This window comes from Nycticebus coucang, chromosome X (genome assembly GCF_027406575.1).
Source record: "Nycticebus coucang isolate mNycCou1 chromosome X, mNycCou1.pri, whole genome shotgun sequence".
NCBI classification, from domain to species: Eukaryota; Metazoa; Chordata; class Mammalia; order Primates; family Lorisidae; genus Nycticebus; species Nycticebus coucang.
The window spans coordinates 20,505,935-20,527,328 of record NC_069804.1 but is presented as its reverse complement, the minus strand read 5'-3'; the positions used below and the strand labels follow the sequence as shown (position 1 = coordinate 20,527,328).

Below are 21,394 nucleotides of genomic sequence, written 5' to 3'. Positions count from 1 at the left end.
GTAATAATAAATTGTATTATACTTGTATTATAACTGAGCTGAGAAGGAGCCAGTCTTGGTAGCTTTTGCACTAGGGGTTGTGCTCTTTCCAAACCACACTGGGTTCAGGCAAGAGAGGATGAGTAAAGTGTGCTGGTTGATTATCAAAGTGCAAAATAAGCAGGTAAAGGTTTCATTTCCTTTTCTTACCTTTGTTTTTCTTCTTTGATTTGTGCTGCAGAGAGGACTGCTGAAATGTCTGAAATCAAAGATAGGAAAGAATGTTATCTGATGCTCAGAGAGCAGTCTGGAGCAGTAGCATGCAACAGAACTCTCAAGAGCTAAATGATGACTTTAAACTTGGAAAAAATTTCCTTCTTCCCAAGCCTCAAAACAAAGTCATATATATTGTATCATTTAACTTTCTAATCTCCTGGGAAGCAGGAGAGGATATTATATTTACCTTATTTTGTAGGTAGAGAAACCAGGGCACAAAACACTTGTAAAACTAAGGGCTTTCACTGACACACACCCCTTTGTACCTTTCTTAGGTGTTTATTGTGCTTTCTCAGACAGTGTCTCATTTGATTCTCACAAAATCTTAGTAGACAGGCAAATATGACTAACTCTTGCTTCCTTGAAGTTCATCATATTAGCTACAATCCCCTACTGATCTCCTATTCCCTTAGTCCTTAAATATTTCAGCACATAGATCAATATCTTCTTTTCATGTCTACTTCTGTCGCTGTTATTGGTGACTAGTCTTCATGTAGATGATGTCAGCACCTTGGCTCCTCAGTCTTTCATCTCCAGTGATATTTATCTTCCCACTCCTCAGCTACTTACTTCCATGACTGTATGTTTGATACCTTAAGCATACTCCAGCCACTGCCTCTAACATCTGTGAATTACTTTCTCAAGTTTTAAAAATTCTTCACTGAGGCATCCAACTCATTGACCTCTGACCTTACTGCCCCCTTGTGCCTGTATTTCTCTCCTTCCTTCCACTTTGTTTCCATGGGACATCATTGTAATTATTCCCTTGAACCATGTTCCCTGTACCATACCTGCCTAGTTAAATACCCATCCCAGTTACTGTTTGTTTACTTTATGCTAAATACTGGCATAGCATGTCTAGAGAAAAATCCACACCTGTATTGACTGATCTAGCTTTAAATTAATGACTATAAGTCACTGGCTCCAAATAGTATACTAAGCTAGATTGTTCACTATTATAGTAAGATTAATTATGTTTGCATGATTAGTTAAGAGAGATAAGAGATTGCATGTGTGTTTTGAATTCACAGATACTCCTTCAAAATGAATTTTAAGTAATAGATTCTTCTTTTTCTTTTTAAAGATATATTGGTAAGGGGCAACTAGATTTTGTTATGAAATTTTGTGGCCTTTTAAAATAATAAATTTGTATTTTGTGACACTATTGTTTATTATCTTTATTCATTAAATAACACTCTACTTATATTAATAATTTTTGTTCTATATATGATTTACATAGATCTAATGAATATTGTAGAAGGGTAGCACTCTTAAAGAGTCAGATAATTGGCTGACATATAGTGTATCCCAGAAATAAACACCCAAGTGTTAAAGCAATATAAATATGTATACATGTGTCTGTATACATATGGAGATATATCTTATATATATGTGTATTTATGTACACATCAAACTTTGTAGGATCCGTAGTTATAGAAATTCACAATCAAAATTTAAGAGAAAATATAAAAGAGAAAACCATTATGCTGTGCTGATTTTCTTGAGTGCACTTTGCTTCAAAATAATGACTCAAATAATAACTCAGGGTAGTGTGCTTAAGTATAGTTAATTTACATATAGTTATTTTCCCTAAATTGTTCTGCTGTAAAATTACTGATTGTGTTTTTTTCCTTTTGTGCTTCCAAAAGTAATCATTATAGTTTTACAGCTCATTATTTTGAAAAATGACAAAGATGGAGGTGGTTTGTTTTTAGAAAGCTACATGAATAACAGACAGCTTAAAAGAAGTGGGTTACATAATGTCCCTCCTATGCTTTTTGCATGCTATCCTTTAGAACCCAAAGGTCTACTTGAGTAATATACACAAAAACATGTTTTAAGCTCTCCAGATTTTCTTTTTAACAATATTATTTTTCTTTCCCTATCAACATATTTTCATAAAGATCATGATTACTTATTATAATCAGTGTACGTACTATTGAAATCTAAGAACTCCTAGGCACTCAAGATAGATTTACCCATCATTCAAGGAAGGAAAGCCTTAGATGTCTTTAGTAGACATTATAAATATAAAAAGAGTTCTCTTAAGAGAAATTTCATTACTTTTCCAAGTGACTTGACATTTTCTAAAATGAGAAATTTAATTATATGCTTTTGAAGGTAATGAAAAATCTATTAAAACTTTAAAGTTAAGTCTCTGCACAGAAAAGAGTTAATATAGCATCCCTGAGGGGCCTACTTACAGGGTTGGTTCTTGGTTGGCATCTGGAAACCTGGCTGGTAAACAATTTCCTAAACTCATACAAAGCTTTCCTAAATGATAACACTGTTTTGCCTACCTAGGGCACTGCATATTTGCTTTTCTTCGGGGAAGGTAGAATTTTGGTGTTGCTAGGCAGAGGATGCCTATGTGACAAATTTAATACAATCCTTGAGTGCTGAGTCTCTAATGGGCTTCCCTGGGCAGAAACACTGCATACATTTGACTGTATTTTTGCTACTGGGGGGAGAGTGTGATCTGTGTGACCTATAATGGGTGAGAGAGAGCACAGGAAACCTATATGCACATTTCTCTAGACTTTAAAGGTGTCTTTTTTCCTTACTGATCTGGCTATTTCTCCTTGGTGTGTCACTGTTAATAAATCTTAGCTATAAATTCAACTATATATTGAGTCCTGTGAATGTTAGCAAATCGTGGAACATGTGGGTGGTCTTGGGGACCTCTGAAAAAGCGTCACATGCAAAAAGGTCCTTTACACACTTATATTAGGAACTATTCATCATTCATACATAGAAATAAGCGCCTGACAATGAAACTTTCTTCATGTCACCAGCAACAGTGTACATTCTCCAGGTGCAAATTTATGACCTTGTATAGTCTTTCTAATAGAATTGATGCAATTCATATATTCTCAGTGACAAAAATTTAATTGGCACCATTTTTTTCAGTTTTAAGTATATTGTGCAAAGTTTAATAAGGGCAAGCATTAAAGTACAGACTTATAGAATTTAGTCTTCGCCTTTCTCTCCTTCCCCCTACTTGAATTTCATTGAGTTTTGCTTTCATATGAGCAAATAGGTACTGATCAACTAGTTCCAATTTAGTATTGAGTACATGTAGTGTTTATTTTTCCATTCTTGCAATACTTCACTTAGGGGAATGAATAAATTCCTACCTAATGGGCACACTGCATGGGTATAGTGCATGTTTTCTGGGTGAAGGACACACCTATAACTGACTTTGACCTTATAGAAGCAAACTATGTAACCAAAACACATGTACCTCTATAATAATCTGAAATTTAAAAAATGAGGAATCTGGGGAAAAAAAGAACAAACATATATATGACTATAATGGATAATATAGGGGAGCATATAAGGTGCTATGACAACTAACTAAAAAGGAGGCCCAGAATCTTTGTATTCGTGAAGATGAATATTTGTTTCATGAGGATAAAAGCTGATAATCTACCTTACTTCCATATGTTTCATATTAGCTTCCAATAACCCTTCTTCCATATTTATGTTCAAGTATATCTTTTTGAAGTTTTTTCTCAGCAGTCTGTGAGTAGAAAACTATTCTAGTTTATGTCTGAAAATCCATTACTTTTAAATAATAGCTTGGCTGAATGTAAAATTCTAAGTTGAAAATGATTTTGCCTCAATAATTTAAATACATTGTCTTCTTTTGGCATCTATTTTTTTCTCTTAAGACTTCTATAGTTACTCTGTCATTTGTTTGTTATAATCTGCCTTTAGTCTCTGTAATTTATATATTTTCTCTATACCCCTAATATTCTATAGTTTCACTATGATAACTATGGTATGTCTAGGTTATAACTTATCCTACTTAATCCTATTTGGCATTCTTTGTATTGCACTGATATTTAATTCTGAAAATTCTCAGACATTATCTCTTCAAATGGTCTTTACCAGCCTCTTTTCCCCCCCCCACTATAGATATTTGCTGGTGCCTCTCAATTTATCTTCCATGCATCTTTCATATTTTTTAGTCATTCATACTTCTGCAATACTCTTTAGATGAATTCATTCTACTGTCTTCCAATTCTAATTCTTTCTCTGATGGAATCTAAAGTTTATCTTATCTATAGAGTATTTCATTGGATACATTTTACATTTTCATATCATCTAGTTGGTAATGGCTCTTCTGAATATCCTTTTTTTTTGAGATACAGTCTCACTTTGTTGCTCTTGGTAGAGTGCTATGGTGTCATCATAGCTCACAGCAACCTCAAATTCTTGGGCTCAAGTGATCCCTTGCCACAGCCTCCCAGGTAGCTGGGACTACAATCACATACCACAACAACTGGCTATGTTTAGAGATGAAGTCTCACTCTTGGTCAGACTGGTTTTGAACTCCTAAACTCAAGCAACTGCCTCAGCCTCCCAGAGTGCTAAGATTACAGGTGTGGGCCATCACGCTCAGCCTGAATATGCATTGTTTTCAGGCTGCATTTCAGGCTGAAATATGCATTCTCATAGTTTCCATTTAGTGGTGAAAGAATCACTTGATTGTTTAGTTTACTGCCATTTCAAAAAGTATTCATTTTCTTTAGATGCTTTGAAATTGTAGCTAGAGTGGAAAGTTTTTCCTGAAAGGAAGATTCTTTTTGCACTCAACCCTCCATATTTAAAAGTTATGTGGTCTTTTGCCTCCATTCATTGAGTGCCTTCAAACACTAAGCAGGCCTTTTAGTGGAGGCATGTGTTGCTGTCCTATCCATGCAGTCCAGCTTGGCCCATTGTTCTGAGTATACATCTCTCTTTATTCCCCATTGAAACCCAGGAATTCAGTTTTACATAAGTTTTAGCTCTGGTTAATTGTATTTTTATTCAACTCTTTATTTAGCGCTGGTTGTATTTTTATTCAACCTCCTTACTCAGGTGTGAAGAAGCTCTCCTTCCTTTCTAGTTGGTTTTACCCAGTGAGTTAATTTTTAGGTTCCCACCATAGCTGAAGTCCGTTTGTTCTCTGATACTCATTAGAGAAGACCCCTGTCATCTCCAACTCTTTCTGGAGTCAGAGTCTAACAGATATATAGCTTTAGTTCTCAGCTAACATTGAACATTTTTTTTTTTTTTTTTTTTGTAGAGACAGAGTTTCACTTTATGGCCCTTGGTAGAGTGCCGTGGCATCACACAGCTCACAGCAACCTCCAACTCCTGGGCTTAGGCGATTCTCCTGCCTCAGCCTCCCGAGTAGCTGGGACTACAGGCGCCCGCCACAACGCCGGGCTATTTTCTTTTTTTTTGTTGCAGTTTGGCCGGGGCTGGGCTTGAACCCGCCACCCTCGGTATATGGGGCCAGCGCCCTGCTCACTGAGCCACAGGCGCCACCCACATTGAACATTTTTATTTTTTCTTCTGGTCCTTGGAAATTTGATCTCATTTTAAAATTATGATCATATCTTTTTTTATTGCTATGTGTTTGTGGTAAGGTGGGTGTGAGAGCTTACAATGCTTATAAGCCAACAAAAACAGATTCATTTTGTAAGCATTTTTAAAGGCCAATTCTCTTAAAAATTGTATGTTCATCTTATTTCCTAAACAATCATTCATTAAAATCTTCCTAATGCTGTCACTAGCACTTTCTGTTTATTATAGTGAGCATCTGGGTGAAAGAAAGTGCTCTGAGTTTTCAAAGAATGTTCTACAAACTCTAATTCATTTAGTTATAAATTTTTATTTTTTTGAGACAGAGACTCACTATGTTACCCTCGGCAGAGTGAAGTGGCATCACAGCTCATAGCCACCCCAAATTCTTGGGCTTAAGCGATTCTCTTGCCTCAGCCTCCCAAGTAGCTGGGACTTCAGGTGCCTACCACAACGCCTGGCTATTTTTTTTTATTGCAGTTGTCATTGTTGTTTAGCTGGCCTGGGTTGGGTTCCAACCTGCCAACCTCGGTGTATGTGGCTGGTGCGGTAACCACTGTACTACAGGCACCGAGCCTAGTTATGAATTCTTACCACTAGCAAAGACTTGAGTGAGCTAAAGGCTATCTAACTAAATAGATTTAACATGTATAAAATTTAGCTCATGATGTCTATGTGTAACAGTTGTCAACCAAATCTCTTCTTCTCCTAGTCTTCTATACCTTAGTAAAAGGTTAATCCCATTTTTTCCTCCCTTGTGGTTCAGGTACAAAATCTTAAGAGTCTTTTCTTTCTCTTATACTCCATAACCAATCTATCAGCAAGTTTTATCAGTACTGTCTTCAAAATGTATTCACAATATGACTCTACTACTACTACTATTACTACTACTACTACCACCCTGGTCTAAGCCACCATCATCTCTCACCTGGATTACTGAAATACCTCCTACCTGTTCTCCCTGCTTCCATTCTTACCCCCTCGAATTTTAACACAACATCCAGAATGATTCTGCTAAAATATGATTTGAATTATGTTATTCTTATATGCAAAACTCTCTAATAGTTTCTCATCTCACTCTGAATAAATATCATATCCTTTTAATGACCCTGGAGGCCCCACATGATCTGTTCCTCTGTTATCTTTGCTTACTGCTCTCTCCTCTGCTATTTTTGTTCCAGCTACACGTAAAATTCCTAGATTATGCCAAACATGATCCCATTCCAGGGCCTTTACTCTTGTTGTTTCTTCTGTCTGGGATGTTCTTTGCCTAGATACTGTCGTGGGTCACTGCCTTACCTCCTTCTGGTCATTATTCAAATGATTTATTTTTATTAAACTCTTCCCAAGATTCCCTATCTATAATTGTTATCCTCATTGCCTTCAACACTTCTGGCTCTTCTCTGCTTTATTTCTCTCCTTAACATTTAGCATTATATAAAGAACTTCGATTTCTTACCTGGACTTCCACCCATATATAAATTCCATTGCAGAAGGATAATTCTATTTTATGTATTGTGTTGTCTCCTGCCTAGAATAGAGTCTAACACAGAGTAGGCGCTCAATAAATACTGGTTGAGTGAATGAATGTTGAATAAACCATCGGCGAAGAGCACAGGATGTAATCTTAATTAGCTGATTGTTTTAACCTGAATAATTTCACTAATCTGTGTATATTACTTAAAGTTCTGTTCTTTAGTAGGCCATTCGTCTTGGTAGATAAGAGAAAGTTCCTTTTTATCTGATCTCCTTTAACATTACTTGCAGTGAGATCGTCTTAGTGCATTTAACAGTTTAAATTTAAATTCAAGATGTGGCTGTCAAAAGTACATTAAATCTGTGTCAAAAGATATTTATGCAAATAATTATATGATGAATTATGAATAGATATGTTGAAATCATAATTCTAACCATAAAAATAGAATGTGCTAAAATAAAAGGCCATTATGAAAGTATTGTTGATCCTCTTAACCATGGTGATGCATGCAATAGTATTCTGTTTGGCTATAAAAGATCTCTTTTTCATACATTTGCCTGAAAAGAACATTTGTCTTTCATTTTATTCACAGATGTTCTGTTCAAACTCCATTTGAATGGGGAAGTGTGTGTGGGGGGGAGGGTAATTTGGGTCATTCTTATCCTGAAATTTTCAGAAGCACTTATTTTAATTGTGGGAAAAAAATGACAGTTTCTGTATTACATTTTGAAAACTCAGCTACTATTAAATTCTTCTCAAGTTGTAAATTGCCTCACTTACGGAAAAAATTGCAATCAAAATACTCTCTTGTTGCAATATAGCAACTTCCTCTTACTGTAATTTTCTCCAAAGTTCCAACATTTCTTCAGTGACTAGCCAAATCAATAGCTTATTTCTTTCTTTTTTTTTTTTATTGTTGGGGATTCATTGAGGGTACAATAAGCCAGGTTACACTGATTGCAATTGTTAGGTAAAGTCCCTCTTGCAATCATGTCTTGCCCCCATAAAGTGTGACACACACCAAGGCCCCACCCCCCCCCTCCGTCCCTCTTTCTGCTTCCCCCCCATCATAAGAAGGTGCTTAGTAATTTGAAACACTTGGGGTAAATGATAGCTGCTTCTATATATTTAAATTTTCTTTTAAAATATAAAATCCTCTGAGATTTCAAATATTTCACAAAGAAAAATGTTTTCTCTTACTTTCTAATTGTTATACATAGGCAGAAAAAAGGCTAACTATGACCATGTGGGATAAGATGCTAATGGAACAAAACATTAAGTCAAGAAATCTTCAATTTATAAGAAGTAACAGCATTGACGGTGGTAGCCTTGTCCATTCTTATGGATGAAAGAAAAACTTGGAGCTAAGTGGGATGAGGGATGTGACACTGCACACACACTAGGTCCACAGTACAGTGGGATGAGGTAGCTCTGGACTCTGTCAGTAAAGTTGACCTGAACTTTCATTGACTAAAAGTGGCTCTACACTCACTCAAAAATAACATGCTTTTAACATATAAACTAATAAATTAGCAAATAAGAACAAAAAGGCAATAATTGGGAGGAATCTAGAGAAGATGAAACAACTTTGGTTGGGCAGAGTCAATATTTCATCAAAAGAATGTCATGCATACTAGATTCTAAAAGAAAGAGGTGATTCATATTCAGGATCCCATGAGGTGAGTCCCCCTTTCCCATACAGTGGTAAGGGAGGAAGGAGAGGAGAGATAAGTTGGTGAATATATGAGAAGGCTAACAAGATTTACCACCCTTAGGATACAAGAACTGTCATCCTCAGATCATAACAAAGATTTATCAAGAGCTTATTATGTAGCAGTCACAGTATTAGGGACTTTACATAAGCTACCAATTTTAATATTTATAATAAATCTTTAAAGTGATGATTACTAACTTCTTATGGAATAGGAAACTAAGACACAGAATGTACAAATGCCTTGCTCATGATGACACAAAAGGGGGTAGGGTCAAAATTCAAACCCAGGTCTGTCAACCCCAAACCTGGGCTCCTAACTAATAAGTGTACCACCGCCTCCCAAGTAAGTATTCTGTAGTCATAGTAACGATAGGAGAGAGAAGAAAAAATGCTTCTGAGATGAAGACATCCATTTATTAAAACTTCCCATGACATGTGATACAAGTACATTGCTTCGTGAGAAGAAAATAATTTTATCAAACAGAAAGATATTAGCAAGGATAACACTTTTATGTTAATGCAAATAATCCAAACCAGCAACATCTTATCAATTTCTAATTTTAATGCTTTATCAATTTTATTTTAATTAGCAAGTTATATTGCTCTGTGGGTTGGAAAAGATGATTTGCAAGGTTTTTTTTGGAAACCACTTATAATATCTTCATGAGAGGAAGGCTCATGCTAACATCTTAATTTTGCAAATGAGACAGAAATCAAGGTGCAGAAAGGTTATAAAGCTCAGTCAAGGTAGACATGAATAGAAATGCAGTCACATTTTATTGCAAACCTGTTAACAGTAGGTGTCTAGTTAACTGAACTAGGTACAGTTAAAAAATCTTGGGTCAATACTGATGAGGAAATCATGGATCCAAATAAGGCAAGCCTACCTGTCCACTAATTCTTTACACAGGAAGAATCTCTTAAAGCTGATTCATTGTGTTATGCAATTTTTTGCCTGATACACGCCTGATTATTATGCAATGCTTTGACTCTACTTGGCTCCCTTTCCTAAGGTATGGTTTTTACCTGCTGCACTACTTTCTATGAAGGCAGAAACCATTTGCTTATACCATCGCTCTATATTCACGGCCTAGCATAGTACCTGATACACAATTACCTGTCGAAAGCATCAATCAAATAGTGACTGACCATCTATATGTGTGGGACACTGAGGTATGGTATCTCATATGTAATCTGTCAGCACATCCTGTCCATTTATCTTCAAAACATTTTGAGAGTCCAATTCCTTCTCACCACTTTCACGTTAGCACCCAGAGTTAAGCTACCTTTATGTCTTACCTGAATTAACCATATATCCCTTGTATCTTGTATCCCTGTTGCCACACTTACCCCAGTCTATTAGTCTATTCTCAACCCACCAGCTGGAGTGATACACTTAGAATGTTTATTTTTCAGCAAGAATGGTATGTATAGCGCCAATGGAACATTATGGTAGGAATCAGGAGACTTGACTTCTAACTCTCCATATTTCAGGCCACATTCTACTTCTTTGTGGACAAGTCACTGAACTATTCTTGATCTCACAATTTCCTCATTTGCAAGATCAGAGATTTGGGTCAGATGCTCTCAAAATGTGTCATAGAGCACTAATGTATCACTTTAGCTGGTGTGGTGAGAATAGATTGAAGGGGCACTAACTTTACGTGATCCTCATTTAAAAATGAATGGAAAAACTAGCTAATTAGCTACCAATGTAGATCTAATTATTGATGTTTTAAAAATCATGTGTACCTGTAATCATTGTCAGTTTTAACACTAAATGTTAGATTACTCATTGAAAAGCACTTAGTTTATGTTTGAGTCCCACCATGTATGGAAGTAATCACCAGCCATATGAGATACAGCTATTTTGGGGTGCCTGATTGATGTGTATAATTAACATGGATTTTGCACTTGAAACAAAGGGAGAAAGTTCTAATAGATGAAAAGCAGAATTAGGGAAACTCCTACTCCTGATACTTCTTAGTTAAAGCCGGGCATGGTGGCTCATGCCTGCAATCCTAGAGATGAGCCTGAGCCAGAGCAAGACCCTGTTTCTAAAAATAGCCAGGCATTGTGGCGGCTGCCTGTAGCCCCAGCTACTTGGGAGGCTGAGGCAAGAAAATTGCTTAAGCCCAAGAGTTGGAGGTTGCTGTGAGCTGTGATGCCATTCACTCTACTGAGGGTGACAAAGTGAGACTCTGTCTCAAAAAAAAAAAATCACAACTTGCAATTCATTTTATAAGATAATTGAGCGATATAATATATACTCTTTCTTCTCTTTCATACTAAACCATATAGTAAACATGATTTTAAGACTAAAAAGCTAAATTGGTTTTACCTAACAGAAAGGAAAAAAGAACTTTATTAGAAGGTTTTTTTTTTTTAAACTTCCGTGTTTGCGACAGGAATCAAATCATCCTTATGCTGCCAATTTATTTTTTAATTAATTAATTAATTAATTAATTTTATTAAATCATAGCTGTGTACATTAATGTGATCATAGGGCATAATACACTGGTTTTATAGACCGTTTGACACATTTTCATCACACTGGTTAACATAGCCTTCCTGACATTTTCTTAGTTATTGTGTTAAGACATTTACATTCTACACTTACTAAGTTTCACATGTATCCTTGTAAGATGCACTGCAGGTGTAATCCCACTAATCACCCCATCTCAAGAATGGAAGAAAAAGTATCTAATGTACTCAGCTCTACTATGAAACTAATTTATGGATTTTACATGAAAGCTATAACCCAGTTATAACCTAAGCATATGGGGAGAGGGAGAGAGAGGGGGAAGGTGTGCAGAGGGAGGGTGATTGGTGGGATATGCTGCCAATTTAGATAACATTTTTATAGTCCTCCCTGTAGTGCTATGCTCATTTAGAAAACGAGAAAACTGGATAAGAGAAAGAAAGTAACTTATGAAAGTTCTGACAGGAAAAATTAGATTCTGGAGGGCTCCATATTTGTTGTAATTTCTCCAGAACTTACTTCAAATGCACTTATAATATTATGTTTTGCTTGTCCTCAGTCCACTGATGAGGACATTGGGGTTGTATAGTTGGAGGAAGAATGCATTATTGGTGCATTACTATAGTGCCAGACACAGTATCAGATTCTTTATATACATGTACAGTGTCACCACAGGGAATCACAGCTTTTACTCAACTATAAAAATATAAATGAGGGATTTACAAAGGAATAGAAAATATAGTATCCATAAATATTTTATAGCAAACGAAGAAGTGGATTTTATGTGGCTGTTTCTTGGGCCATATAATAAAAATTGAGGATAAATTCATGCTAAAATGCAAATGAAGGAGATTCAATACTTGACTAAGATAATATGGACTAGGTACACAGCCTTCTGGTATTCTAAGACTATGTGAAGAAATTCTTTAAAGAATTGTCTAATGTTTTATTAAGTAGAAACCTCTTTAGATAAATTAGATATTCCATCCTAGTTATTACTTATATTAATCATCTTTTGATTGAAGATACATAAAAGACAATTTAAAGTTACATTTTCCAATATATGCTTTGGAAAATTAAATAAGTTGTGTGGGTAGTACTTTCATAGAAGTGAGATACACTCCAGAGTCCACTCCAGGTTTATGATAATTTAGGATTTTTATCTTACCACTGAATCTGATACATACCGTCACTAGAGAAATTTTCAAAGCAAGTTTTACCTGAGGCACAAATAATGACCACAGAGAAGGAAACCTCAGTTTGGTAGCTTCCTACGGGGTCTATTTAGCTAAGCTGAAAGAAACTATGTTTCTTAGAATGCCCTTTTCTATTTGGCTCTAGATTAGGGCTGGCTACAACATAAATATATGTTAATTTTGCAGCCCTTTTGCGTTAAAGGTCAGTGCAGGGTGTCAGTCACTGCTGCAGTTCACACATGTTGTTATTTTTCTGCTGGTCTGCCTTGTTGGCGTAGGTCAGCCACCAGCCCTGAAGCTCCTCCAGCTCCTCTAAGTACTGAACCAGGAGCTTGTGAATCTCCATGGTGAAGGGTACCAGGTTCATTGTTGAAGTTGGATGCAATACTCATTTGTTCATGGGTTATAGTTTGTCTTATTCTCTCTCAATTCATGTCTACATGTCTAGATTTTTTTCTTCTTCTTCTTCTTTTTTTTTTTTTTTTTACCCAACCTCTGGCTATGCTGAGGCATCTTTACCAGCCTCTCAACTAAGATCTAGTCCTGTATTCCTTGTCACTTAGTGATTGCACTTCTCTGATTAAAGCTTAAATGATACACTCATTAATGCCCAGAGGGAATGGATGATATTTTAGTTGTAGAAGGCTTCCTGATTTCTCATCAGGATGTAAATTCCCTTAGATGCAAATGAGCTTTTTTCTATATGGAGTTAAGAATAGTTATAGGCAGTCTCCAGGTTACAGATGAGAAGGGTTCTATAGGTTTATTCTTAAATTGAATTTGTAAGTTAAAACAGGTACATGTAATAGCCTCCATCTGTTAAGTGGCAAGTTGCATGTAAGTCATATATTTGTAACTTTCAGCACAGTGGAAATAACTTTATATATATGGTTTAATTCCTAAAAATAAGTGAAGTAAGTATTATTATCCTCTTTTCACTGATGAGAAACTGAGGTTCAGATAGGTGTCTAGGTTTTTACAGCCGATTCAAAGCTCATGTTTTGTAACTATAACATTATCTTTGGTCACCTGAATTTTAGAAAAGGCAATTATTTTCTTTAATGTTGAATCCTTTTACCAAGAGGCTGCCAGACATAAGAACTGTTGTCTCTTGGGGCCACTCGAGATTTATAATCAGAAAAGAAACCATGGGAAGACAACTTATCCTGCTATTTACTATCTATGACAGGAAAGTTTGCATTATTTGATCTAAAACCATTCCAGATTGCTTTGGATTCAAGTCTCTTATGATCCTGTTCCTCAATTACCCTAGTATTTGTAGGGATGTTAAGAGACAAATTTAGCAATATTAGAACTAAGATGCTAGGTTGAGCTCATGATCTTTGGCCCATTATCAACTGCTATCACAGCCAAGTCAAGGAAGGCTGTGAACACTTTAACATTGTACCTGGAAAATTTATATTCAAGAAACCAGAATGTAATAGTAGTAATTGTGCCTTACTATAGTTTATTTTTAACTTTTCTTTTGAGACAGAGCCTCAAGCTGTCGCCCTAGGTAGAGTGCTGTGGCATCATAGCTCACAGTAACCTCCAACTCCTGGGCTCAAGTGATTCTCCTGCCTACAGCTCCCAAGTAGCTGGGACTATAGGTGCCTGCACAATGCCCAGCTATTTTTTTGGTTGCAGCTGTCACTGTTGTTTGGCAGGCCTGGGCTGGATTCGAACCCGCCAGCTCAGATGTATATGGCTGGCGCCTTAGCCGCTTGAGCCATAGGCGCCGAGCCATTATTGTAGTTTATTAAGAGGAGATTATGGATAAAATTTGGGTTTATACAGCAAATAATTAAACCTATATATAGTTTTGTGGAATTAGAGAGTGCTGAAATCATGAATAAGGTAATATATTTTAGAAGTTAATTGAAGAAAATAATTTAGTACAGGTTATGGCCCTTCAATAAGAATAAACTTTAAGGAATTATACGGGTAAGATACTTTTCCTATGGTTTTATTAAACTTCAAATGCTTGATTAAACGAGTTATAATGGCAAGGTAGTAAGAGGAGGGTGATCATGGGATCAGAAAAGGCCTATATACTACAAAGTTTGAGAAAATTTTCTGAGGATCTGAAGTTTGGAGACATATATTTATAACAGAAAAGAGAACGGGGCTTCTTTAAGCTCTGTGATAAAAGCTACTAAAGGCAGATATGTCCCCAGATGTTTATAATGATTAACCTTATAAGGGCCTCTCATTGGAATTTATGTTTTAAAGGCCTATATACTACAAAGTTTGAGAAAGTTTTCTGAGGATCTGAAGTTTGGAGACATACATTTACAACAGAAAAGAGAACAGGGCTTCTTTAAGCTCTGTTGATAAAAGCTACTAAAGGCAGATATGTCCCCAGATAGTTTATAACGATTAACCTTTTTAGCAAATAAGCCAAGGGCCTCTCATTGGAATTTATGTTTTATTTCACCTTTTCCTAAAGGCAAGAAGAAATTTGCAATAAAATTTAAATTTAATAAATTTTTAACTAAAAAAATTCCTAATTCAACTCTTCTGTATCCTGTTTTGTATGGTAGGTACCTCACTGATTAAGCCAGATCTTTATGTTTTGCTTCCTGACAGTATCTAACAAAGAACTGGCATAATAAGACCCACATTTGTTCAAACATGAAGCCAAAAAGACTGGCTTCAGTTTATTATTAATATGTTTTATACATTATAGTGTGAACAGATATCTTTCAAGACTGAGGGTATATTGGTGAGTTTTTTTTTAATATTCAACTTCTAAAGCTTAGAAATTAACGAAAAAAATCCACACATTTAAATAATATTTTTAAAATTAATAAAATTTATGAATTTAATAAGTCTCTTAGGAATTCAATTAAGTCACAAGTCTTATACATAATATATTTTATAGGCTTGTAACACTTGAAAACAGTGGTTCTCAAGCTGTGGGTCATGACCCCTTTGTAACAATGAAAATACTTCTTGCATATCAAATATTTACATTATGATTCATAACAGTAGCAAAATTACAGTTATGAAGTAGCAATGAAAATAATTTTATGGTTGGGGGTCACCACAACATGAGGAACTGTATTAAAGGGTCATGGCTTTAGGAGGCATTAGGAAAATTGAGAACCACTGCTTTAAAAACATCACTGAACATAAAAAGCAAAATGGGCTACTCTTACACTCAACTCATACAAAAATATCAGTACTCTGGGTTTGGTTCTTTTTTTTTTTTTTTTTCTTTTCCTTCTCCCCCCCCCCTTTTTTTTTCAGAGACAGAGTCTCACTTTGTTGCCCTCAGTAGAGTGCTGTGGTGTCACAGCTCACAGCAACCTCCAGGTCTTGGGCTTAGGAGATTCTCTTGCTTCAGTCTCCCGAGTAGCTGGGACAATAGTCGCCCACCACAATGTCCAGCTATTTTTTTGTTGCAGTTTGGCCGGGGTCGGGTTTGAACCTGCCACCCTCAGTATATGGGGCCAACGCCCTACTCACTGAGTCAGAAGCACTGCCCTGGGTTTGGTGCTTTTAAAAGTATTTCCGTATTTATATTTTAGAAGTATTTTAATGGTTAGTTTATTTAATAGTTACAGAACTATGCAAATTATATCCTTCATCTTTGGTGAGTTTTAGTAGTTTGTGATATTTGGAATAGGAATTGCTCCATTTCATCTAAACTGATAAACTTATGTGCATAGAGTTGTTTGTAGTATTTCCTTAGTATTCTTTTATTTTATTTATTTATTTATTTATTTCTGAGACAGTTGCCCTCAGTAGAGTGCCTTGGCATCATAGCTCATAGCAACCTCGAACTCTTGAGCTCAAGTGATTCTCTTGCCTCAGCCTCCCAAGTAGCTGGGACTACAGGTGCCCACCACAATGCCAGCTATTTTTAGAGATGGAGTCTTGCTCTTGCTTAAGCTAGTGTCAAATCTGTGAGTTCAGGCAATGCACCCACCTGGGCCTCCCAGAGTGTCAGGATTCAGGCATGAGCTACCGTACCAGGCCCTCCTTAGCATTCTTTTAATGTCTGAGAAGTTTGTAGAAATATCCTCTCTTTTACTCTTGATCTTAGTAATTTGGATTATACCTCTTTTTTTCCCCTTTATCAGTCTTATCAGATGTTCAATTTTTAAAAAATTTTCAATAAAAACCTCACAGCTTTTGGGTTGTCCTCTATTGTTTTTCTGTTTCCATTTCCTTGTTTCTGCTTATTTTTTTTGTTGTTCTTTTTCTAATATCTTGAGGTGAGAGCTGAGATTATTAACACCTTTCTCCTTTTCTGATATAAGCATTTAGTGCTATAAATTTTCCTCTAAGCGTTTGTTGTTTTCATTTTCATTCAGGTCAGTTTTCCTTAGGACTTCCTCTTTTATCTAAAGATTATTTAGAAGTATGTTAATTTCTAAGTAGCTGGAGATTTACTATCTTTTTGTTATTGGTTTCTAGTTTGATTTTATCATGATCGGAGAACATATTTTGTGTTATTTCAGTTCTTTTAAAATTAAGATTTATTTTATGACGAAGGATATTGTCTATCCTAACGAACACCCCATGCATGCTTGAAAAGAATACATACTCTGTTGGTGCTGGGTATCTATTAGATACCATTGGTAGATTCAGTACTTCTGTAACTTTGTTGATGTTTTGTTTAGTGGCTTATTAATTACTGAGAGAGGGATGTTGAAGTCTCCAACCTTAATTGTAGATTTATTAATCTGTGTTTTCAGTTCTGTTAGATTTTGCTTCTAGTATTTGAATCTCTACTATCTCTCTACTATTTGGTGCATACTTAAAATTGCCATGTCTTCTTTAGTGAATGTACCCTCTTTACTCTTTAGTCTTGTTGTTGTAGAGCAGCAGTTCTCAACCAGTGGGACGCGTCCCACAGGAAGTATATTAAAGTGCCGTGGCATTAGGAAGGTTGAGAACCACTGTTGTAGAGGAAGAGAAGCATGACTGTTTTCATGAATACCTGAGAACAGGCAGGTATTATTAAAATGTTTTGTCTTGTTGGACCACCCCTTTTCCTGGTCCACTGGCTAAAGAAAGCAGGTTTTTCTTGGGGTTATGTTTTGTTCCTGCCTATTGACATTTCTAGATTGCTGGCTTTTCTAGCACCTAGGCCATGGTATATAGGAGGCAAGGAAAAAAAAGCCCAGGAACTACCAACTAGATTGTTCGTTAGGTCTGGAGGTTCCTAGCCTCTCTGCCTTATTTTTTTCACCTTTCAAAGTTTTTTAGAAAGTGAGCAAATGTATTTTATTTAGTTTTAAAAAAAATACTGTTTCAGGTTAATTTGAGTGTACAAATAATTAGGTTACAACATTTCATGTGTTAGAATCCCTCTTATAATTGTGTCCCGCCTATTCAGCTTTTGGTTAGGAATAGTAGGAAAAAACAAAATGTATGTACTCCATCTTATCTGGAACTAGAGGTTTGTATCTGTGAATTTTCAAGCCCCCCCAAAGCATGTGGTGAATAAAAAAATTGGAGGAGGATTGTTGATAGCTTATTTGTTTTAAAAAACCAAAACAAAAAACCTTCCAAAGTATGGAAGCAAGAAGAACTATTGGTATAAATGAGTCAGGAAAAACAAGTGAATTTTTTCTTCCCATGCTTCCTTATGGACTAGCATTCAAAAAAACCCATTTCATATTAATAAACAAAGTCAAGATTTCTTTCTTCTTTTTAAACTATATATGTCTTTATCTAAGGCAGTGAATTTCAAAACAATTTTTGATTGTGGCTCCCTAGGACAGCCTAACAGACCCCTCTGCAAAGAAGTCATCTCTGAGCTAAAATACATTAACTAACCTACTAGAAGACTGAAAAGTAGAGAAAAGAAGGTAGATAGGCTAGGGACCTCCAGACCTCTGGGGGTCTATCCCTCTATCCCCACTTTCCAATGTAATAAAAATAATTAGGTGATACCAATAGATTATTACTCTGTAAGTACTGCTGGGTATGGATGAGTGACAGTATCATTCTTAGAAAATTGTGGGTAAATGTGAATTATTACATACTAGAGGATATGCAACCTAAAAGAAATGAAAATTGATAATGATGCAGTTTAATGATAATTTATAATGAAAAAGATCCACAACTAAAAACTAAAGGTAACTTTAAAAAATCCCGATGATGTATCATTACAGCATTCCTTCTGAAAATCATGGAAATACACTTCTGTTTGGGCAATAAGAACCTAACTGCATTGTCCTGGTTGCATGGATACCAGGCTTATCAGAAAACTAAATAAGAATATTCAACAAACTCTATTAACACATTATTTTATGATTATTCAATTTGTAACCTTTTAAAATCATTTAGTAGGTTAATAGTAAGAAATACCTCGTCATTAGTGAAAATGAAGGTCTGTGAAGTTATATGTTATTTGCCTATAAGAATAAAAGAAAGGACTGTCATTTCCAAAGACCTGAGCCATCAGAGCTCTTTGCCAAGGATGTTCAGTTAATAGTCCACTGTTTCACATAGGGCTTTGCCAGCGCTACTTATAAAGCACTTTCAAAATGATCAGGTCATCCATAGAAATCAGAGAATATACACAAAACAAATACAATAATATCTATAATGGCTATCTAACATGTCTGCATGTACTTTCATGAGGAGAAAATCATGCCACATTGTGTTATCACTGTCTTCTGGGTGAATAAAGTTAAAATGGAGAAAAATTGGTTGACATAAATGAATGTTAGCTCAGAGATGACATCTTTGCCACTAACACTATCTGCCCTTTCATTTAAATTACTTTTATCCTCAAACAATGAATCTAAGTCAGGCAGCTATTAGACAAACCAACCTTTGTAACTGGAGAAAAATTTAATTATGGTTGTTTATGTGCTCATAATATAGCAGATTTTCCATCTTTGTAATAATAATAGCTCTATCTTCCCTGACAGATTATAAAATCTTTGTGAGCAGAAATGACTTTATTCATCTAAAGATGTGAATTTTGGAGTCAGACTTCTTGGTCATTTCCCAACTCTGCTACTTTCTAGTTTTGTAAAGTCAAGTCTATGCTTCAGTTTCTTTCAGTTATGCCAAATAGAAATAATAATGGTAATATCAACGTCATAGGGTCATTTTCAGGATTCAATGAGATAGGTTCTTAGCATAGGAACTTAAAAAGTAATCAGTAAATGTTAGCTATTAGTAGTAGTAGCAGAAGCATTATAGTCATACTTGTTTTATTGCAGTTCGCATTATTGTATTTCACTTTCTACAACCTAAGGTTGTGGCAACCCTGTGTCCGACAAGTCTATTGTAGCCATTTTTTTGAACAGCATAGGCTTATTTCATCTATCTGTCACATTTCAGTGATTCTTATAATAGTGAAAACTTTTATTATTATTATTACATTTGTTATGGTAATCTGTAATCAGTGATTCTTGATGTTACTATTGTAATTGCTGTAGGTCACCATAAGTCATGTCCATATAAGAAAATTAATAAATGTTGTATGTGTTCTGACTGCTCCACTGACTGGCCATTCCCTGTCTCTCCCTTTCCTTGGGCTTACCTGTTCCCCAAAGCACAATAATATTGAAATTAGGCCTCTAAGTGTTCAGGTGAAAAGTCACATGTCTCTCACTTTAAAGGAAAAGCTAGAAATGATTACACTGAGTGAGGAAGGCATGTTGAAAGCTGAGATAGGCCAAAAACTAGTCCTCTTGTGTCAAGTAATTAGCCAAATTGTGAAAGCAAATAAAAAATTCTTGAAGGAAATGAAAAACGCTACTACAGTGAACACATGAAGCATAAGAAAGCAAAACATCCTTATTGCTGATATGGAGAAAGTTTTAGTGGTCTGGGTCAAACTAGTTACAACATTCCCTTAAGCCAAAGCATAATCCAGAGCAAGGCCTTAACTCTCTTCAATTCTGTGAAGGCTGAGAGAGGTGAGGAAGCTACAGAAGAAAAGTTGGAAGCTAGCAGATGTTGCTTCATGAGGTTTAAGGAAACAGCCTGTTTACATAACAGAAAGGTGCAAGGTGAAACAGCAAGTGCTGAAATAAGTTACACAGAAAACCTAGCAAAGATCGTTGATGAAGGTGGCAACACCGAACAACAGATTTTCAATATAGAAGAGACAGCTTTATGGCAGAAGAAGATGCCATCTAGGACTTTCATACCTAGGGGGAAGAACTCAATGCCTGGCTTCAAAGATTCAAAGGACAGGCTGATTTTCTTTTTAGGAACTAATGCAACTAGTGACTTTATCTTGAAGCTAAGGTTCACTTATCATTCCAGAAATTCAAGGGCCCTTAAAAATTATACTGAATCTACTCTGCCTGTGCTATAAAAATGGAACAATTAAGACTACATGACAGCATGTCTGTTCACAGTATAGCTTAAGCCCATTGTTGAGACCTATTGCTCAGAAAAAAGAATCCCTTCAAAATACTGCTCATTGGCAATATTAACAACATCTCTGATGGAGATATACAAACAGATTGATGCTTTCATATCTGTTATTACAACATCCATTCTGTAGCCCATGGATCAGGAATACATTCAAATTTCAAGTCTTATTATTTAAGAAATACATTTTATAAGGATATAGTTGCCATAGACAGTGATTCCTCTGATAGATTTGGGCAAAGTAAACCGAAATCCTCTGGAAAGGATTCACTATTCTTAGATGCCATTAAGATCATTTCTGATTCATGGGGAGGATGTAAATATATCAACACTATGAGGAGTTTGGAAGAAGTTGAATCCAACCCAATGGATGACTTCAAAATTTCAGTGGAGAAAGTAACTGCAGACATGGTGGAAATAGCAAGAGAACTAGATTTAGAAGTAGAGCCTGAAGATATGAATGAATTTCTGCAATCTCATCATCAAACTTGAACAGATGAAGAGTTGCTTCTTATGGATGTATACAATGAAAGTGGTTTCTTGAAATTGAATCTACC

At 35.7% G+C, this 21,394-nt stretch overlaps 1 protein-coding gene across 7 annotated transcripts in view; it reads right to left on the bottom strand.

Moving 5' to 3' along the window:
• Nucleotides 1-21,394, bottom strand: part of CNKSR2 (connector enhancer of kinase suppressor of Ras 2) — a 330,879-nt gene that overhangs the window by 60,932 nt on the left and 248,553 nt on the right. For all 7 annotated transcript variants that reach the window (XM_053580413.1, XM_053580414.1, XM_053580415.1 and 4 more), the window contains one exon: nt 190-238. In XM_053580413.1, coding sequence (XP_053436388.1) covers nt 190-238 — 49 coding nt within the window. The remainder of the gene's footprint in view (nt 1-189; nt 239-21,394) is intronic.